The 19,314-nt window shown below is 42.2% G+C and overlaps 1 protein-coding gene across 22 annotated transcripts; it reads left to right on the top strand.

Moving 5' to 3' along the window:
• Nucleotides 1-41: 41 nt before the first annotated feature.
• Nucleotides 42-18,655, top strand: HNRNPA3 (heterogeneous nuclear ribonucleoprotein A3). 22 transcript variants are annotated; one of them, XM_083712663.1, is made up of 16 exons: nucleotides 130-529; nucleotides 4,206-4,305; nucleotides 8,254-8,376; nucleotides 8,546-8,692; nucleotides 8,831-9,041; nucleotides 10,264-10,353; nucleotides 10,435-10,527; nucleotides 10,623-10,706; nucleotides 12,092-12,241; nucleotides 13,619-13,744; nucleotides 13,829-13,903; nucleotides 13,990-16,761; nucleotides 16,846-16,910; nucleotides 17,657-17,720; nucleotides 18,173-18,244; nucleotides 18,514-18,655. In XM_083712663.1, exons 2-11 carry the CDS (start codon nucleotides 4,243-4,245, stop codon nucleotides 13,882-13,884), a joined length of 1,143 nt encoding a protein of 380 aa, XP_083568789.1. In that variant the 5' UTR covers nucleotides 130-529; nucleotides 4,206-4,242; the 3' UTR covers nucleotides 13,885-13,903; nucleotides 13,990-16,761; nucleotides 16,846-16,910; nucleotides 17,657-17,720; nucleotides 18,173-18,244; nucleotides 18,514-18,655. The 22 variants fall into 22 exon arrangements, with proteins under 22 accessions (XP_083568777.1, XP_083568778.1, XP_083568776.1 ...); XM_083712651.1 differs by having other exon boundaries at nucleotides 42-529; nucleotides 12,104-12,241; nucleotides 13,990-16,910; XM_083712652.1 differs by having other exon boundaries at nucleotides 42-529; nucleotides 12,104-12,241; nucleotides 13,990-17,011.
• The last annotated feature ends 659 nt before the right edge of the window (nucleotides 18,656-19,314 follow it).

Below are 19,314 nucleotides of genomic sequence, written 5' to 3'. Positions count from 1 at the left end.
AGAGGCAAGGCTATGCGGGTGCGCGCGCGCACCCCTGCCTGCCTACGCGCGCTTTGCCTCGCAGCCACGTCAGCTGTCATCCCCCCTCCCCCGCCACACACGTCAGCCCTCCCTTTCCCACTCGCGATCCCGTCCCGCGTGCCAGCGCGCTCTTTGTCTTGGCCGCGGCGGCGCCGTTGGGGAGGACTGGGCTGAGGCAAAGGGAAGGTGGGTGGTGGTGATCATAGACCTTACCTCCCACCCACAACCCGGAATCGGCCCTCACTCGTGGCCAGGCACGAGCACGAAACACCCCCCCCCCCGCCCAAGTCTCGAGCGCCCTCATTAAACGCTCCGCGCTCGTGCACGCGCGCCCGCCTCCCCTCCCCGCTCCCGCTAAACGCCCGTTTATTTGCTGTTCTCCCTCCCGCCCCCGCGAGCCCGCCTTCCTCTCACGTGCCCCGCTTTTCCTCTGACCCGCCCCGCCCACCCTCTTCCTCTCGGCTCCATATTGAGGCTGAAGGAGGCTAAATCCAGTCACAAAATGGAGGTAACGTTTGTCGGCGGCGCCGCCGCCGCGCGGGAAGGGCAGGCAGGCAGGGAGAGGGTCCTGCAACGGCGGTTGCGGAGCGGGCGTGAGAATGGGTGGGTGGGGGTTGCAGAGGGAGCGGGCGCGTGGCGCGGCGCATGAGGGGCTCGCGGGAGGGAGAGTGATTGGCTGGCTCGGCTCCTGGCCTTCTCCCCACCACCTCGGTTCTTGCTTTATCCAGCTGCAAACAGCTAATTATCCGAAATGGCGCGAGAGGGCGGCGGCGGCGGCAGTTGGGCGGGAGAGGCTTCTGTTGGGCGCCATTGTAACCCTGTGGAGAAAGAGGCTCGAGTTTGAGCGAGAGCAGCCGCAGGAGGCCCTTTCCTAAGTTGAACCCAAACCAAGATCCTTCCCTCAACTTTGTAGTAGGCTTGAATATATATATATATATATATATATGCAAATTACAACCCGTGACTTGATCCAAGTGCCTATCACTCGATGGTCTCGCCGGTTCTCATTCGACTTCCCGAGCCACTTGTGCAGCTTTCGCCTTTTTAAAGTTTAAAAGCAGTATAACCTTTCGAGTAAAATCCCACTGACGAGCGCGGTGACGAAACACATCCTGAGAACCTGGCTGAGGACAACCCCCCCCCCCAAAAAAAGTATTAGAATTTGCTATATCTTTTACCTGCATAACCTGTGTGGGGTTTTTTTAAAATGAAAATAAAATAGTTAACAAATAAAAGCACCCAGTTCCTCCTACACAGCAGCAGAACAACTAAGACTAACTGCCTCCCATAAATCTTCGGGTGCTTTCAGTTCTAATAATGTTATGGGATATCTTGCACTTGTCCACGTGGCCCAATGGTGCTTGAGGTGAAAACACTTCTCTCCCCCACCCGCCAATAGTTCTGAATAACTGGTGGTTTGACGTTGATTTTGAATTGTAGCTGTTCCTAATTCTGTCTGTCTTGCTGGGTATTTTGGTGGCTGTCACTAAAGCCAGTGACTGGAGTTTTCTGGTTCATGCAAACAACCAGGCCTTTGAATGCCTCTTTAATAACATTATCTAGCTAATTATCTTTCTCTGGCAGTATGATCAAAAGCCTGGCAGCTGAATTCTGAACGAAAGTAATGGATTCAACGCCCCATTGAGTGATTACAGTTTTGTAGATGAGTCCCCCCCCTTTATAAATTCATTCTATCCTATGCTGTTTGATAGAATTACTTGCAAGAAAGCTCCATAAGGTTCCAATTTAATTTTTATTATATCCATTCTGTAACCAAAAAATCAACATAAGGATGTGAATAAAATATCTTTTTAAGATTGGATGTGAGAAGACTTTCCAGACCTTGAAATCTTAAATTAGATTTAATTAAAACTGAACCTGATTGTGTTGCTTCAATGAAAGTCCTCCTCAAACCAATGCTGAACTAAAGTATAGCAAGCATTTTTGTATGATGACATGCCAGATAATATTTTGCAAGTCTGGAGACAACTATCCATGATTAAAACCTGTGCACATGTAGACTTGAAATGTCAAACACATGTTGCTTCAAAAAAACTATAACAATGTTGTGCTCTACATTGCATTCTGGTTTTTGTTTTTTAAAATTTCTAGCTGACACAGATTTTATCTGTTATCCTATTAAGCTTCAGAAACACTTGATCAGGCACCCCCAACCTTCGGCCCTCCAGATGTTTTGGACTACAGTTCCCATCATCCCTGACCACTGGTCCTGTTAGATAGGGATCATGGGAGTTGTAGGCCAAAATATCTGGAGGGCTGCAGGTTGGGGATGCCTGCACTTGAAGGTAGGCAGTCTTGATTAGGCAGTCTTGCCTAATCCTGTTTACCTGTAGCAGGAAAAGGGCTTTGTATTGTACCTGTAACAAGAACTATATGCTGTTCATGATACTAATGTTCTCTTTGGCCTTCTTGCTGAAACCAGCTATGCAGGGTGTATTGGGGCTTGCTTTTTTGCACTGTTTCAGGGTTTGCATTCTCTCTATAGCTTTGCTTATCTAAGCTGAGTGTTAGGGACCTGGGTCATAGAATTGTAGAGTTAGAAGGGACCCCAAGTGTGAGGTGTTGAACCCCTTCAGTAGAAGCTACTGTCTGTCTTGAGTTATAAAAGGATTCAGAGAAGGCCTCTTGAATTTCTTGCTTTAATTGGCCATTTCTTTCTTCCATTATTTTAATGTAACTCTGGTTTGGCAACAGCTGCCCCCTACAAAAAAGCAAAATTTTGAAGGTTAAATGTCCCTGCTCAACATAACAGGTGGTGGCTGATATTTTTGACCAAAACTACACCCCTTCTGCATACAAATAAATGGAGTAAGAATCTTCAGGACATAATTGCTAGATTTGACCTAATAGCACAGCCCTACAACTTGCAATAGTAACATAATCGCAATGAACTACATTGCAGGGTTGTTGTAAGCCACTTCTTCTGTCCAACCTGGGCTGTATGCACCACCCGTACCCACCCTGTTTTGCAACACCACCAGACCACACTGCAGGGTTGCTGAAAACAATGCAGCCTGCAATTATGAGGAGTGAAACACTGGAGGGTTGTCCTAAATCGTTCTCCCAGCCAGCCCCTCTCCAACCTGAATTATGGGGAGAATTGCATTGGCAGGGCTATTTATTTAAATGTACTGTTTCACAGGAAATAGGACATGAGGCTAGAAAGATAAGCAGTGCCTCTGTTTGATGGCACTTTGTAAGGCAATGCACATTCTAGTGCCCAAAACTGGGGGCTTCTCTGTTGAGTTGTTATGGGCACCTTTATCCTGCTGAGGGATTTTTTAATTATTGCTTCTCCGTGGTAAGCAGGAAATGGCGCATCTAGGCAACGACATGGCCACTGCTGTGAGATAGATATCTGAATCTGTATCGAGGATCAGAACTGCTGGTTCAGTGATACCCCAGCTGTAAGCAGGGAAACAAGGACATCAGTCTCTCCCACCTCTTTCTTTAAGCCGCTGGCCTAGTAAGAAAGGCCGCCTCTGCTTCAAGGACCCGGATGTCTCGCAGGAACGAGAGGCGCCAGATTTGAAGGCAGAGTAGCTGTGACGTAAGCCTTGCATGGAGAGTCAGGTTTGGTGGACTCGAACAACACATTGAGGGGGAGAGGTGGAAGAGCGGAATCGCTGGCATAGGGGTGAGAGAAAGGGCGCTGGCTGGCTGTTAAAGGGAGACTGGGCTCTTTATTACTTCCCGCTCCTCCACCAGGCCTTCCTTCAGTCAGTGGACTATAGGGGTTGAAGCACAGAGACCTGCCTTTAAACTAATCTCGGGTACTCTAAAGCATGTTTACACACATCTGAACAGTGTCTGATTGGCTTGCTATTGAATTGGCTTCCACAATAAATAAAGATACTGTCGCATTTTAAAATAGTAATATATTTCCAGTGATACTGTCAGGTTATATGCCTGGCTGACCTATTCAGGCATTTGTTCCCCTTTTTTGCTAGCTACTGCTTTGCAATTCAGGGTGCAAACAGATGAGTTCCATATTTCAGGATAAATGGCTTGAGATTAAAGACATTGTTTCATTCTCTCATACAGTACCATCCCTTTAAAGTGGCTCCCATATGCTTGCTTCACTAAAATAAGCCATTTGTATGAGAGTAAGAAAGTAAAAACTTTTAGGAACGGGTAAATTACTCGTGCTACTTGTTATCTAGGTTAAAAGGAGCAACTGAGTCAGAACGCTCTCCAAAAATGGCGTGTAAAGATGAGAGAGAGGCTGAAGATTACAAGAGGAGGGGAAGAAGATCTTCACAGGTGGAATACTTTATTTTTTCCTAGTTCTGTTACATGGGTAAACAGAGAATTCTTGCTTTCTGCTGCTTTGGTAACACTGTGTTTGCTCAGATGCTACATTGCATTCTTCTGCTTGGCTCTTACGCATGTATTATGCTTTTCATTCGCCACACTAGTTGGTGATTTCTATAATAGCTTCTAACTTAATACTTATGCATATTGAGAGTGTTACTATGAAGTCTTGAACTGGAAAACCAGCAGTGCTGTGTCTGTAATGGTATAAAAGTGATCAAATTCTATGAACAGGCATTTTACCAAGCTTTTAATGGTTCTCCAGAAATACAATATACAGAAATGAGCAAGGACTGAGTATTGCCTGTTGATTAGGATCTAGAAATTTCGGACTGCATCCATTGTTGGATACGTCTTCATAAAAAGATACTCAGTATAGAAAACTAGTGTGTTGGGGGTAAGGTGTTCAATAGTCTTCAAAGCAGAGGAGCATTACGTCATAGAAGGTCATGTCTGCAATCTTAAGGTGTGTCAGACCTAACATAGGTTTACTGTATGACTGATAACAAGGCCAGATGCTGCCAGGAGTGGGGATGATCAATTTCTGAACCAGTTGTAGTGGGCAATATTTTAGAGCTCTTTAGCAATAAAGCTGTTTTTGAGAATCCATATATTTCCCTGCTCCAATGCCCCCCATGACTTCTTACAAACTCTGAATGGTGGCTTGTAATGGGTTATGGTTTTGGTTTTGTGTTGTATAATTGTGGAGTTCCAAAAAACCACAAGATCTTACTGTGAGGCAGCACCATCCACCAACTGCCCACAGATGAATGGAATGCATAAGATCTAAAGACATCCTGTTTGTGGAAGGCAGGAGGAACAAGGGAGAGCTAGCTGCCATTTTGCAATGAGTCCACCATGACAAAGGTCCTGCTTTATGGGAACTTACCAGAAGTTTAGGTTTTTTTTAGCTGCCCTCACCTTTTGGCAAGGGAGATGTGGAGCCCGTTCCTTGCTCTCTAGCTTGGATCTGGGGTGGGTATCATCCCCATAAGAGTTCTGAACATAAGAAGAAGGGAGATCCCAACCTTGCTCTCCCAACTCCAAGCATGAATGTTTGGCTGTGGGTGACTTAGATGTAAGGAACACCTTGGATGCTTGCTGTCAAAGCAGCTCTGAAGAGAAATGTTGGGATAGGACACTTCAGTAGTAGAAATCAAGAGCTGCAAAGAGCCTCAAGACCCCACCCAAATAAGGAGGTTGAGGGTGGCCATTTTGTCATCTTGCATCTGGAGGTCCAGCAGAAGATCAGAGACAAAGGCTGTAGTCCTGCACAATTTAAGCCCCACTGAAAACATTGGGACTTGCTTCCTGGTAAACATGCATGTTTCACGGGAAAGGAGAGACTGGATGACCACAAAGCTTCAGCTTGGCCACCAAAGACAACCAAAATTTGTGACCTTCTGTCTTCCGGTTTGGACCAATTTATACCATGTCCATTTGGCAACCAGCTTCCATAATTCAGGTTTTACCTAGAAGCCCCCTAGTATTCCAGAATAGTTGCCATAAAAACCATGATGGGAAAGATTAAAGTCTTGTAGAATTGGCGATGTGAGCTATGTTTTTCTGCTCAACTGTGTTAGCTAGGCATACATTTCTCCACTAATAATAAGGAATGCTGTGGGCGTCTGTTAAGAAGGCTGTTGCAGAACATTGTATTTGTTTCTCTGAAAACATGTGGCTATTAAGCCTCTTGTGTAGGGACAAAATAAAATATAATTTAGGGAAATCTGTTACTTTGTTTGGAGTCTCCCCAGAAGAATCAGTAGCTTAATTCAGAGAAATGTACTACTTTCAAGGAGCAATGGTTAAAAATACAATGGTTGATATTGGGGAGTTCCTGCAGCATCTAACCTGCTTCTGAGGGAGAAAGTAAACAAATTGTGAAGTGAGAGTGTAGTATATAAAAAAGAAAAGGAAACATTTATACTTTTCTGTTCCTTGGAATTATAGCTCCTCCGTTTGAAGACTTTAACATTAGGCTTTCATTTAGTCTCTCATATACATCACCTGTAATAAAACATGTAATTTCTACCTGCAAACTAAGGCACCTGAGGTTGCAGCTTAAAAGAGGAACCATAGGCAAATGAACCACCATTACCAGTGCCCTGCTGGAATTGTATGAGCAGGGGAGACGTGAGGGCAGAGCAGCATTCTTGTGCTTCTTCATCCTTCCCTGAGGTTTTATTTTCATGCCCCATAAAATTCATTACACCAGTTCCAGAGCTGTCAGTCACCTCCCTGGTTTGGGTGTGTGTGTAGAGGAACTGGGAAGGGTATGGAACTGTTGGATCTATGGCCTTCCCCCAGCAGGGACATAATTTTATAAATAATAGCTCTCAACACATTATTTATGCAACCTTAATGCGAAGTTCCTTGGGTGCTCGTCACAAAACGGTTCCCATGGGGGCGCGACATAGCAAAACTGATACAATGGAGTTTGCAGCATAACACAAAATGGTTGCCACATCTGAAAGAGCAGGAAAAAGATGACCACAGAATGGGGCAGGCATGCCCCTCATCAGTCTCTGCTGTGCTCAGTCATGGAGAGAAACTCTTGTTTGAAAGGGAGGGGAGGGGTGAGTGTCCAGCCTTGGCATCTAATGAAATGTGTGATGGCAGTGGAGGGGGGTGTTCAATGTAGGAGAGACTGAGCCAGTGTAAAGAGGAACTGAGCAGAAAGAACAAAGAGTCTCTCAGGCATTGTGGATTTTTTAGAGGATGTTTCTTGAGACCTTTTGCGGGTGCCGTTGGAAATACTGGAAGGCACCCTAGGCTCCATGAGTACCACATTGGTGGTCCCTGCCTTGGTACATGAAGTGTAAACGAGAAAGTGATATCATAAAATGGGTAAGAACATCTTGTTCCTTATGTTTCTTAAAATTGAAATACTTCATCTACTCTTTGGAATGATGGGTATTCCATTAGGATTCATCTATATGGGGACAAATCCTGTGTCTCCTGAAACTTTTTCAGTTATGCCATGCACAGAGGACACCTTTGTTTTGTAGTGCAATGGTGTGTTTCTGAGCCATAAGCAATGCAGTTGGCTATTTAAAAAATGCAGCAACATTCTTAATCCGTTGTGTGCAGATTATTCTGAACTTTACAAAGTTAAGTAGGACTGGATGCTGCTCTCTCGTGTTGTGTAGCCTAAAGTTTAGTTCTTCCTGCAAAAAACAAATAAATCTGGGGGTTGAGATGTTAGGCTTGGTAAGTAGAAAATTATAAGTACCATTAGTTGATGTGTTTAGTGATTAGCCAACTTTTGCTAGAGCTGTCTATCTTTTGAAGTTCACAACATGGCATTAAAGGTTTTTTGTTTGTTACTGCTTTTAACTTAACTTGAAATAGTCAACATTTCTTTATATGCACAGACCAAAGACATCCTAGCTGCCTCTAGCACACTAACAGCACAGACCTTTGCATGTCTGCTCCAAAATCCCATTGAATCTAATGGGACTTAATTTCATGTAAATGTGTAGAGGGTTGTACTTAAGATAGACTTGAGAGTAAGCACTGTTGAACATAATGGGATTCCTTTTCCATAAACTTGCCTAGGATGCATTGGATGGCTACTTTACTGAGTAAACATGCACTGAATGAGGCTGTAAGAACTGTTTATACACTATGTAACAAAATCCTGGATTTGCACCCTTTAAACTTGTTTATGTAGAAGTAAGTGTACCGAGAGAGGAACAATGAGCCAATTGAGTTTATTATTTATTTAAATATTTACAGACCTCACTTTTCATTAAAAAATACAGCAAAGCAGTATAATAGTACCTAATTGTAGTGAAGTGTGATAAAGACAGTAAGTTACTGTGAATTGTGTGGGTGGACTTCGCTGCAATAACACAAAGCTCGTACAGCATATTGAAACTTACCTTCTTTCAGGGCTACGATCCTAAAGAACCCGAACAGTTGAGAAAACTGTTTATTGGTGGCCTGAGCTTTGAAACTACAGATGATAGTTTAAGAGAACATTTTGAAAAATGGGGCACACTTACAGATTGTGTGGTAAGTGATCATAACATTCAGTTTACTGTTAACAATGTTATGTGTGCATACTTGGAAGAAAGTCTCACTGTTTCCAGTGGGGCTTACTCCTCGGTAAGTATGCACAGGTTTGCAGCATTCACAAAAGTCAGTGCCTAAATTATTGTTATATGCCTCAACTTTCTTGAAGGTGATGAGAGACCCACAGACGAAACGTTCCCGAGGCTTTGGCTTTGTGACCTATTCTTGTGTGGAAGAAGTAGATGCTGCTATGGCAGCCCGACCACATAAGGTTGATGGGCGTGTGGTGGAACCAAAGAGAGCAGTTTCTAGAGAAGTAAGTGAATATTTAAGTATATATACTGAATTTGTCACACCTTTATTGTAGGAATTTTTAATCATTTGCAGATCTTTTTGTAAGACAATTGTAAGTATTGTAAGGCTGAGATACTAAATGTAACTTGTTACTTTGTAGGATTCTGTGAAACCTGGTGCTCATTTAACAGTGAAAAAAATATTTGTGGGAGGAATTAAAGAAGACACAGAAGACTATAATTTAAGAGATTACTTTGAAAAATACGGCAAAATTGAAACCATAGAAGTAATGGAAGACAGACAAAGTGGAAAGAAAAGAGGGTTTGCCTTTGTAACGTTTGATGATCATGATACAGTCGACAAAATTGTTGGTATGTAATGCTTTCCATTTGTGCAGCATTTTTATATTTCTTCCAAGCTACTGATGCATGGAACTTTCTCCTAGTGAACAAAAAAATTACTGTAAGAACTAGACTTCCTATTTGCTTTCTTACTAAATTGAATATATTTTAAAAGATTACCCTTTTAAAGTTCAATATAGTGCTGGGGGGGCGGATGCTTTTCTCTCCTGAACTTTTTTGTGTGGTGGCTTTCCTACAATTTTAGACCATGAGGAGCATGATTTGCCCCCAACCTTTCTTCAGTCCCCCTCCCCTGCCTGAATCTTTCTAACATGTCTTTGTAGTTACGTGCCTAGGTGAGAAAGACAGTCCTGTTTCCAGCCTGTACTGTTTGTTGTTGTTTTACTCAATCAATCCAGTTCCCTTGCTGGGACCCTTGTAAGGATCTAGCTGGCTGTCTACCTGTCCCTATTCCTCCCCCCTCCCACTTGGTTTGGTCACATGCTCTCTCTCCTGCAAGTAAGAATTTCATGCTACACCCCCAGGTTTCAAACATCCTTCACACTAATTGAGTATACTTAAGAGCCAGGTACAACAGACTTGCTAACTGCTTTAAAATATAGCCTGGACAATGCTAGCATCCTAAAGAACCTTGGGTCCAAAGCAAGCACATTCTTGGAAATCCAGCAGGAAAATGAGCGCACCTGGGTTGAGTGGGAAGAGTCCAACGCAAATGACCATCAGGTACCACACAATGGAGGTCTATGGGGGACATGCTCGGCTAAAATCGGAAAGGGGAAGCTTTTTTATTTCATTATGGTCTTTCCTACTGTTTTCCCGTCATTCAAGCACTGCTTGGATTCCATGAGTCATTTGTTCTCTGAGGAGCTCTTTTCCCCTTGAATTTTTCCTTCTCCCACTCCCCCCAAATAATTTCTAGGCTCCAGAGATGTTCCTTCCTTATGAGGAGGTGAGATGAGAGGGATGCTGAGCATCCATTTGATGATATATTCTGCCCACAGAGATCTAAGAAACAAACTTCATTGCCCACTGTTTTCCTTACTTCCTTTCTTTGGCTCTTTGTGCTATGTCTTTTGTTTTATGGTATTTTTAGAGTTTCCTGATTATAAGGAGGAAATAAAACTAAATAATACTGCTGCTCCTGTGAAAATATCTTCTCAATAATATGGCATAAGTGCTTATTCAGTTGTGTGCATTTTTATAATAAGGATCATTTCAAAACTTCTTTTAGTTCAGAAATACCACACTATAAATGGACATAACTGTGAAGTGAAGAAAGCTCTCTCCAAGCAAGAAATGCAGACGGCAACTGCACAGAGAAGTGAGTTTGTTACATAATAGCACAGCCTGTGGCGATAATTGCCTACAAGCATTTTAATAATTCACTCTCTTTATTCTTTAGGTCGTGGAAGCAGTTCAGGCAACTTCATGGGCCGCGGGAACTTTGGAGGCAGTGGTGGCAGTTATGGCAGAGGAGGAAGTTTTGGTGGCAGAGGTAAACATCTGTTCTTGCTTCTCCACCCCCTTCCAAAAATACTACCCTGAATTACAGTGCATCACTGTATCTTACACTTTTTGTTCTGATTTTAGGTGGTTACGGTGGCGGAAGTGGTGGTGGTGGTGGCAGCAGAGGAAGTTACGGGAGTGGTGATGGATACAATGGCTTTGGTGATGGTAAGAATAACATTGCTAATACCAGTTCAATTATACTTGTGGGGGAGGGGTGTCAGTCTGCCTGGTGTATCTTAATGTGAGAAATGTGAAAGGGAAGCTGACAACTTGTGGACAATCTAGGTATTACAAGAAATTGGGTTTAACTTATCCCATGGGACTATAAAAAACACCCTTACATCAGACTGGGTGATCACCAAACTTGTCCAGGGCAGCTGATGGCAGGCTGTCCATCATTTAGATTCAGGTAGGTAGCCGTGTTGGTCTGAGACAGTCGAAATAAATAAAAAAATTGTCCAGTAGCACCTTAGAGACCAACTAAGTTTGTTCTGAATATAAGCTTTCATGTGCATGCACACTTCTTCAGATACATCATTTAATTAGCCAGTGGTAGGTCTTGGAATGCAGCATTCCAATAAAGGCAATAGGACTGAGAGAAGCCTGGATCCACTGATCCCAAACTGGTCTCACTGCTGTCATGTGATGCTGTCAGGCCCAATTGCCTTTCCAGCCTGGAATGTCTCCCCACCCCACCTTCCACCTTGGCCACAAAGAGTGGCAGGGCTGCAGGTGCATTTTCCCTGTCATTCCACAAAGCCCTGTCATCTGGAAGGACAGTTGATTGTGCCCCAGTCTGGATCTAATCCAGTGTCATGAATCCTAAGTTCCTGTGAACAAAATTCTGTTCATGGGAGTGCCCCCACCCCTGGGAGCAGGGAAGGAAGTCCCCTAAAGTGCTCCAGGTAGCTGGGGAATCTCCAATAAAAGTTGCATAGAGGTGGCACAGAGGGCTACTGGTGAAATTGGCAAACACTTCCCCCTTCCGCTCGCTCTTTCTATTAGTAAGAGCTTCCACTGGATCAGATTCTTTTTAGATTTGTGAAATGTATGTAACCTATTAAGAGACTTTGGAATTGCGTTATTGACTGCAGCCAAAATATAGTAGGGTATGCACAAAGCCTTCTCAGAGCAGGATAAATAGCCAAAATATGGGTAATCCTCAAGCTGCTTGAATGACCCATGACAGATAGAGCCTCTGGTCCTCACACTTGGAATACTTGGCAGTTTCCAGTAATGAAGTGATGAATCATGCTCAGTGGCAACCAGTCTTCATCTATGGACATGAAATGGTTTCCATTGATTGTAAACAGCAAATTGTGGCTACAAATCCTTAGACAGTCGTGGCTAGGTCATTGATTTTATTTGGACTTCTCCATTGGGTTGACTTGATTGGTAGTTATTACCAAGTCGTAATATGCCCTTCGTAGTAGTTGGTCTCCATGCAGTATTGGTGATTTTTTGGATACTGCTTTACAGTTCCCAGTTACTTTTGTGTTTAGATCATGTCGTTTCATAACAAAACATTCACATTCCGGTCCCTTTTATTGATCTTTCTCAAGGTGGGAACTATGGAGGTAGTCCTGGGTATGGCGGCAGAGGAGGTTATGGTGGCAGCCCAACCTATGGAACCCCAGGTGGTGGATATGGCGGAGGAGGTGGAGGCTATGATGGTTACAATGAAGGGGGGAGCTTCGGTGGTAAGAATCCTGAAGTACATTGTGTTGATCCATCTGTTCTGCTCATGTTTGATAACAAGCTTGAGGCCTTTAGCTTGTCACTGTTTTTAAAATGTTGTGCAGTGTAAACTTCAGCCGAAAATGAAAACTACTTCCAAGTTCTTAACCCTTGAAATCACAGTGGTATGAAAGATATATGGGAAAGCTTCATGGTTCCCCGCCCCCCCAGGCCCGGTTTATAGGATGTCTTCCTTAAACTATAGAGTTGCACTGGTAACAAGACTCCAGAGCAGGGGATCTATAGAAAGAGGGCTTGCTTTCCCACCTGAGCAACCTTCCAGTGGCTACATGTCAGTGGTGGACAGAGCCCAAGGCAAAAGTGTGCAAAGGAAAGTTCCCCTGTAGTTTTCTGCACATGCCCTTCTCTATCCCCCAGCCAGGGGCAAAGAGCTCATTGACACATTCCAGCCAGGCAGAACCCTCAAGAAAGGTAGAAAGGAGGGCTAGTGAGCAGTGTGACCTGGGCTGAGTCCCAAGGGCTGGATAGAGAGGCCTGAAGGACTGTATTTTGTGCCCAGGTATGAGGTTCCCCACCATTGCTTCATACAAACATTCATTAGGCCTTAAAACCTAATAAGGGAACAACTACAACTTTCTAGCCAGCTAGTTCCATTGCCCAGAATTTATTTAAGAATCTTTATGTTAATGTAATCTACAAACTTTCCCTCTTTACCTGAAACTTCTTGTGAATCATTTACTGTTGTTGTTTTCTTTCTGCCTCTGCATTTTGTGCTGGCATTGGAGTGCAGAGGAAAGAGTCCAATCCATCTGTTCAGTGCTCAGATCTGGGGAACTTTGGATCTGTGCTAGTGAATGCCTTTCAGTGTGGATTGGAATACTAGTCTCATTTTCTGGGACTAGACTACTGTCCAATAATCATTTTTTGAAAAAGAATAATAATCTTGTTCATACTTCTCTCAAGAAACTTTGAACTTGGTTAAGTTAACACAGCAGAATTTTAAGTATCTAGAGTTATTAATGCGGTTAATTAAAAGAACAGGAACCCTTAATGATTTAGCAAAGGAGTGAGCATTTTTTATTTCTCCAATATAACAAAGGTTGGCTAGAACTGAACAGGAAATAAATTTCTGCATGTGTATTTTGAATGTTCTTGGGAACAATTGCAGTTACTCAGCCTAGCCATGATTATGTCCAGTTAGCTGAAATCCCATTATGTGCATACAGTAAATCTGGAGTTATGAAACACGTGTTGTATACTAAAGTGTATTTTGTGCTTGGTAGGTGAGTTAATGTGAATGAATTGTGGTGCACTTGAAATGTACTTCTCAAATAATTCTTGATCTGATAAACACAAACCTTACATTTTATTATTCTCAGGCAACTATGGTGGAAGTGGAAACTATAATGACTTTGGCAATTATAGTGGACAACAGGCCTCAAGCTATGGACCCATGAAAGGAGGTAGCAGTTTCAGTGGCAGAAGCTCAGGCAGTCCCTATGGTGGTAAGTACAACTTACTAAAGTACATATGTGTCTGTTACGCTCCTAAAGAATATTTATTTCAACAGTCCGTGTTCCCATTTTTAGGTGGCTATGGATCAGGAGGAGGAGGTGGTGGTGGCTATGGTGGAAGAAGATTCTAAAAATTGTAGCAGAATAATGGTAGGTATGCTACAAATACTTGTTGTATATGAAGACTATACAACGTTTCACTGAGAGTAATCCTTTTCTTATCCTGTATTCAACAGGCTACACAGTTCTTAGGAGAGAGCGAGGAGTTGTCAGGAAAGCTGCAGGTTACTTTGAGACAGTCGTCCCAAATGCATTAGAGGAACTGTAAAATCTGCCACAGAAGGAGCGATGAACCATAGTCAGAAAAAGTTACTGCAGCTTAAACAGGAAACCCTTCTTAAGGACTGTCATAGCCACAGTTTGCAAAGAGTGCAGCTATTGATTTAATGCAATGTAGTGTTTAGATGTACATTCCTGACTTTTTTTTTAATTTGTTGTTTGTAGCTTTGTCTTTTCTTCATAAATCAGGTATATTGCCCTGTAAATTTGTGGTAGTGGTGGTAGTGGTACCAGGAATTAAAAATAATTAAGGAACTTTTAATTTTTTCCAATATTTGTGTAGTTCAGTTTTTTCTTACTGAAACTTCTTTAAATAAAGAAATGTAGTTTTAGGGTATATTCTTGCTAGGAAAAAAATCAGTGCATTATAATCTGTATTAATTTAAACTATAGAAATGCTGAATCGTTTAAGAACCTTAGTTTCTGCATATGTAACCGAACGAAATGAGTTGCACATGCAAAGGGAGAGAAGAGATGTTTGCATTAAAGCTTGTTTAGCTGTATAACTAGGAGTGAGTCATTTAAACTAGTGCTTGTGAATGATAAAAAGCTTTACTTTCAAATGAAAATTCCAGATACTTCTGGCTTGTGCATATCTTAATTTGTAGCCTTTGTTTCTTAGCCTAAGACTTATAAGTAAATAAGCATTGAAAGAGATATTTTAAAGCTTTATTCAGTTTGCCTCCCATTTCATTGGTATATACAGGAACTACATTAAGCATTGGCAGAACAGGTTTATTACTGTTGAGGCTTAACACCCCACCCCCAACCTCAAACAGATTTAAGTGTGTGTGCGCACACTCTTTTGAATTAAAACTTTGAAACCAATGACCTGGGTCTGTTACTTAGCTTAATTGTATAACTTCATTTGTATATATTTCTTCCCTCAAAACATGGATTCTTTTGTAATGGTCAATACTTCCTACTTTGTGTATTTCTGCATGCTCTCTTATCTGAAACAAACTTACAGCACAGGCACAATCCCTTCAAGTTCCTTGCAATTGGGTATAAATATTCTGACCTATGAACAAACCCAACACATTTCACACACTTTCTAATGCCTTGATTGTAGGCCTTGAAGGTGGTGTGAAAACCAAATGGTTCACAATCTAGCAGCAGGAAATATCTGGGCTGAACATGATACATATTTGTCACTACCAGGAGTATTGCGGGCTATAAATCCATACTTTTATGCATCAGAATCGTGTGGTCAAAACTTGATAAAATTCATAAGCAAGGGTGTGTGGTCTACTCCTTCACTTATCCAAATTTGTGTACAGCCATGTTCCCAGGCTATCCTTCTCAACCTCATCAGACTTCTCTTTTAACTATTGCCAGAGCAGTGCTTTCTGTCAGTACACATCCAGAAGAGTAGGGCACAGTGAGTAGAAGAAACTCAGACACTTGCCAGTATGATGCTGGATATTTTCTTCTGTTACTACTTCTCTAGGCCAATGAACAGTATCAGGTAAACAATTCCAGTATAGGAATGGATATCAGACACTATAAAATTTTGTTCTAAAATTGTTGTAGGTTCAACCAAATGTTTATGTTGGGTTTGTACAAGGCATACAGTGGTGGTGGTGGTTGTATAGAATTCTATGGTTTAATCTCAAAAAGTACAAGTGTGCTTAAACAAGGGTCAAGCACCGATACAGCCCCGAAGTGCTATACAGTGGTACCTCGAGTTACAAGCACTTCAGGTTACAAACTCTGCTAACCTGGAAGAGTTACCTCGAGTTGAGAACTTTGCCCCAGGATGAGAACGTAAATCGTGTGCCGGCGGCACAGTGGCAGCAAGAGGCCCCATTAGCGAAATCATGCTTCTAGTTAAGAACACTTTAAGGTTAAGAATGGACCTCGGAACGAATTAAGTTTGTAACTAGAGGTACCACTGTAATATCATAATAGCATATATTAAGGTGGGAATTGGGTAGTTGGCCAACAGGAAACAAGTGTTCTATAATCCAATAGGCAAAACGTGTAGAAGGGCATCATTTTGGTATTGTGAAATGGAATCCTCCCATTACTAAGCCGCATATGCAGATTTCTTCTTGGAAGAGTAGAGTAGATGTAAACCACCCCTTTCAGGCCTACTGTTGATTGTAGGGGCAGAACCTAGAGGATGAGTTTTTCTGTTCTTGCGGGAGAGGGTGGGACCTTGATGGCACACAGTGGGGGGAGGGGGAACCATTTTTATAGTGTGTTAATCTGTTCTGCTATTCTTAATCATGCAATCTGTAAGTTGCCAGTTGCTGGTGCCAGTGACTTAGACCTAGTTCTCTGATGTGGAGAAGTGTAAGCAGAGGACAGCAATTAACCAGCTCTAAAGACTTTAGGATGTACCTCTTAGCCAAAGTGTGGATCAAAGGAGACTCAGACAGGACTTCCAGCAGCCTATTGTGTATGTGGACCAGTCAGCATATTTAAAGAATGACAAGGCAGCGACAGCACCAGCTTCAACTTCCAGAAAAGTGAAAGCATAAAATACTATGCTGATAGTGAGCAGCTTTCCAAAAGCTAGTTAAAACTGCCTATCACTGCTGAAATATCGAAGAAAGTCTAGCAAGAGTTCTTCACCAGTTGGAACCTCCTTGAGTCATAGCTACTTGAGTTCACCCAGTCATAGGTCTAGCATTTAGACCTGAAAGGAAGGGGAATGAGAATAGGTAAGGTTTGTCTCTAACACTTTTAACGAATTAAAAGAGCTACTCTTTCCTGAACAAGGTAAGAAAAATCTCTTTGACTTGCAGATTGTTGAAGAAACTTCTGCTTGACCAGATGTGGATTTCTTGCCTGCTGGAAAACCTGTGGCTTGGTAAGACTCTAGTACAATATAAAACATTGATGTGCCCATGACTGTATTCTTGGCTTTGAAAATCCAGCTTCTGTGATAAGAAGGAATTATGCAAAAACAAGGTGAGTGCCTGTACTTAATCATTGTACTTCCATAATATGAAATGTGAGCAGCGCACAATTAAAATTTAAATTCTCATCTGACTGATGTATAGGGTAGCTATAACTGGTGACTTTTAGCACTGATGCACTTTTAGAAAATGTTTCATGTTATTTTAGTAACAAAAGAATCCTAAAAGGTAGGTCAGTGTTATCCAGATTGCTTAAAGGTGGCTGAAGTGTAGTAGCTTCTCTGATGAACTGCTTGCTGAAGCAAGATTTTATCTGGGATTTAGCCTTGCACATAGTGAAATGGTTTCTACTAGATTACATCTTTTGGTAATAATTTCCCACAACTTAAATGATAAGTAGATTTTTAAAATAAAAACTGAATTTCATGTTCATTAGTCTACAGGTAACTCCCCGTTTCCACAGGGGTTGCGTTATGGGTCAAAGCACACGTCGGTGGAGTGTGTATAAGCCCCAGCCCTCCTTTTTCCAGGTCCAAAAGGACTTGTGCGTCAGTTGGATGTGCCTAAAATGATCACTGCCTGTAATTGGATTTGGGCAAATCCAATGCATAAAGTCAACCTGAATTCTGACCACCTTTGCACACCTGTTGGAACTGCAGATTTTCTTTTGGTAATATTATTAATTACTGAATTTCAGACAAGAAAATAATTTCCTCTGGAAGTTGAGTACCTGATGTCCCTACCAAATAATTGGTTTTCAGGTAACCTAAATGGCTTATTAGTACTGTTTCTTCGTTGGGTTTTTCCTGCATAATGTCCCATTAGTCTTGAATTTGACATATCTTGATAAATACATAGAATTCTGTCTTGCCTTATTCTCAATCTGTGCTAGGTCTGCATGCTAATGAATGTAGGATCATGGTTCCATATCTTCTTGCCCTGTTGGGCACCCAGGCTTTTGTCAGCATCACATTCTCACTCCTATTCAACCATGAACTTTGGCAGGGAACATTTATAATTGTTGACTTCTCCCGTCTTCAGATACGCGTGTCAAATGTAGTGCAAATGTTTAGTGGAAGAACACACAGTGCTACAAGGCCACGTCTCTTAATTTGCCTCTCCTGCTGCACTAGACATTGCAGTTTGCTGCTGCCGTTGCCCAGCACCGGAGTGGCAAACAGCAGCTCTGCTCATTTTCTCTTTTCTAAAATAGGGACTCAGCCAAGCTGCTTGTGTGCTCATTTTGCACCTTTCCGCCCAACACACAACAGAACGTAGATTTGGGGTGAGTGTATGTGCTTCTGTTTTCTTCCTCTAGTAGGAGGGTGCCAGCTCTGTGCGTAGGAAAGGAAGTCCTGAATCCTAGGTGAACTTGCTTACGTACTGTCCCAAAGCAGTCTCAGCTGCATGTTTGGTGAGGTGTTTAGAAGATTTGGGGAGAGAGGAAGTGCTAGCAGAGCAGTGTACTTCAATAACTAGTTGGCGAAGCTGGGATACTCCTTAGCCTTAACATTCTTAATGTGCTAAACTTGCATTTTCTCTTCTACTCTGCAGGGTAGAACAAAGGCAACCATCTCCACAAGTTGAAAGATGATGTGAAATACGCCGATAGCCTATGATAGGTGAAAGTGATTGAAGTGTGTCATCTCCCACTCACCTTGTTCAAACACTTACAATAAAGTGTCATAAATTATGAGAGTTGGCCAATCTTTTAAATTGTATGTGGCTGTTAGGCCTTCATTTCTACATCACTGCCCATCCATTTACTAAAGATTTCCTTCCAGCTTCCACGATGTTAAAATCGAAGAGTTTTGAATTACTCAAGTGAATATTGGTAACCTTCCTTTAGTTGTATGGACTACACAGCAGATTTGGCTAGCCTGATTTAACTCTAAATAAATTTCAGCCTTTGAAAGAGGAGGAGGGGGTGAAATCCCTGACAAAATTTTATGACATCTTTTTTCACATAATAAAAAGGTAATTCAGTGTTCAGCAAGGCATTGTCCTGATGGGGGTTCCTGTAGAGAGAGAGATCTACATGTATTTTGTGTAGTTGGAAATGTTCTGGAATACAATATTGCATGTTTATAACAATATGAATGACATGCATTTGTGTCACTCATGCTTTCCCCTGCAAAAATGTGTGTAGCAACCGGGAAAGACTTTGTGTAGGGAGGCAATACTATGAACAGCCATCATAACTAATTAGTAACAGGTTCCTGAATACAAAATGGCCCTAAAGCTAAATAAATTTCAGCACTACTTTTAAAGGTTTAAAAGGGTGCTTGAAATCCATGAAACCGAAATACACCATTGCCTTGCATTTAAATAATAATAATCATGAGCAGCTATAGC

The sequence above is a fragment of the Podarcis gaigeae genome (genome assembly GCF_964106915.1).
Source record: "Podarcis gaigeae genome assembly, chromosome: 1".
In the NCBI taxonomy this organism is placed as follows: Eukaryota; Metazoa; Chordata; class Lepidosauria; order Squamata; family Lacertidae; genus Podarcis; species Podarcis gaigeae.
This window is presented reverse-complemented; position numbering and strand designations above follow the sequence as displayed.

Bases quoted from the DNA above. Each gene is read 5' to 3' on its own strand.
- HNRNPA3 (XM_083712666.1), top strand. From the start codon at position 4,243: ATGGCGTGTAAAGATGAGAGAGAGGCTGAAGATTACAAGAGGAGGGGA. The intron at 8,693-8,830 runs GTAAGTGAATAT...GTTACTTTGTAG, and splicing joins AGAGAGCAGTTTCTAGAGAA to GATTCTGTGAAACCTGGTGC. The intron at 9,042-10,263 runs GTATGTAATGCT...AACTTCTTTTAG, and splicing joins TACAGTCGACAAAATTGTTG to TTCAGAAATACCACACTATA.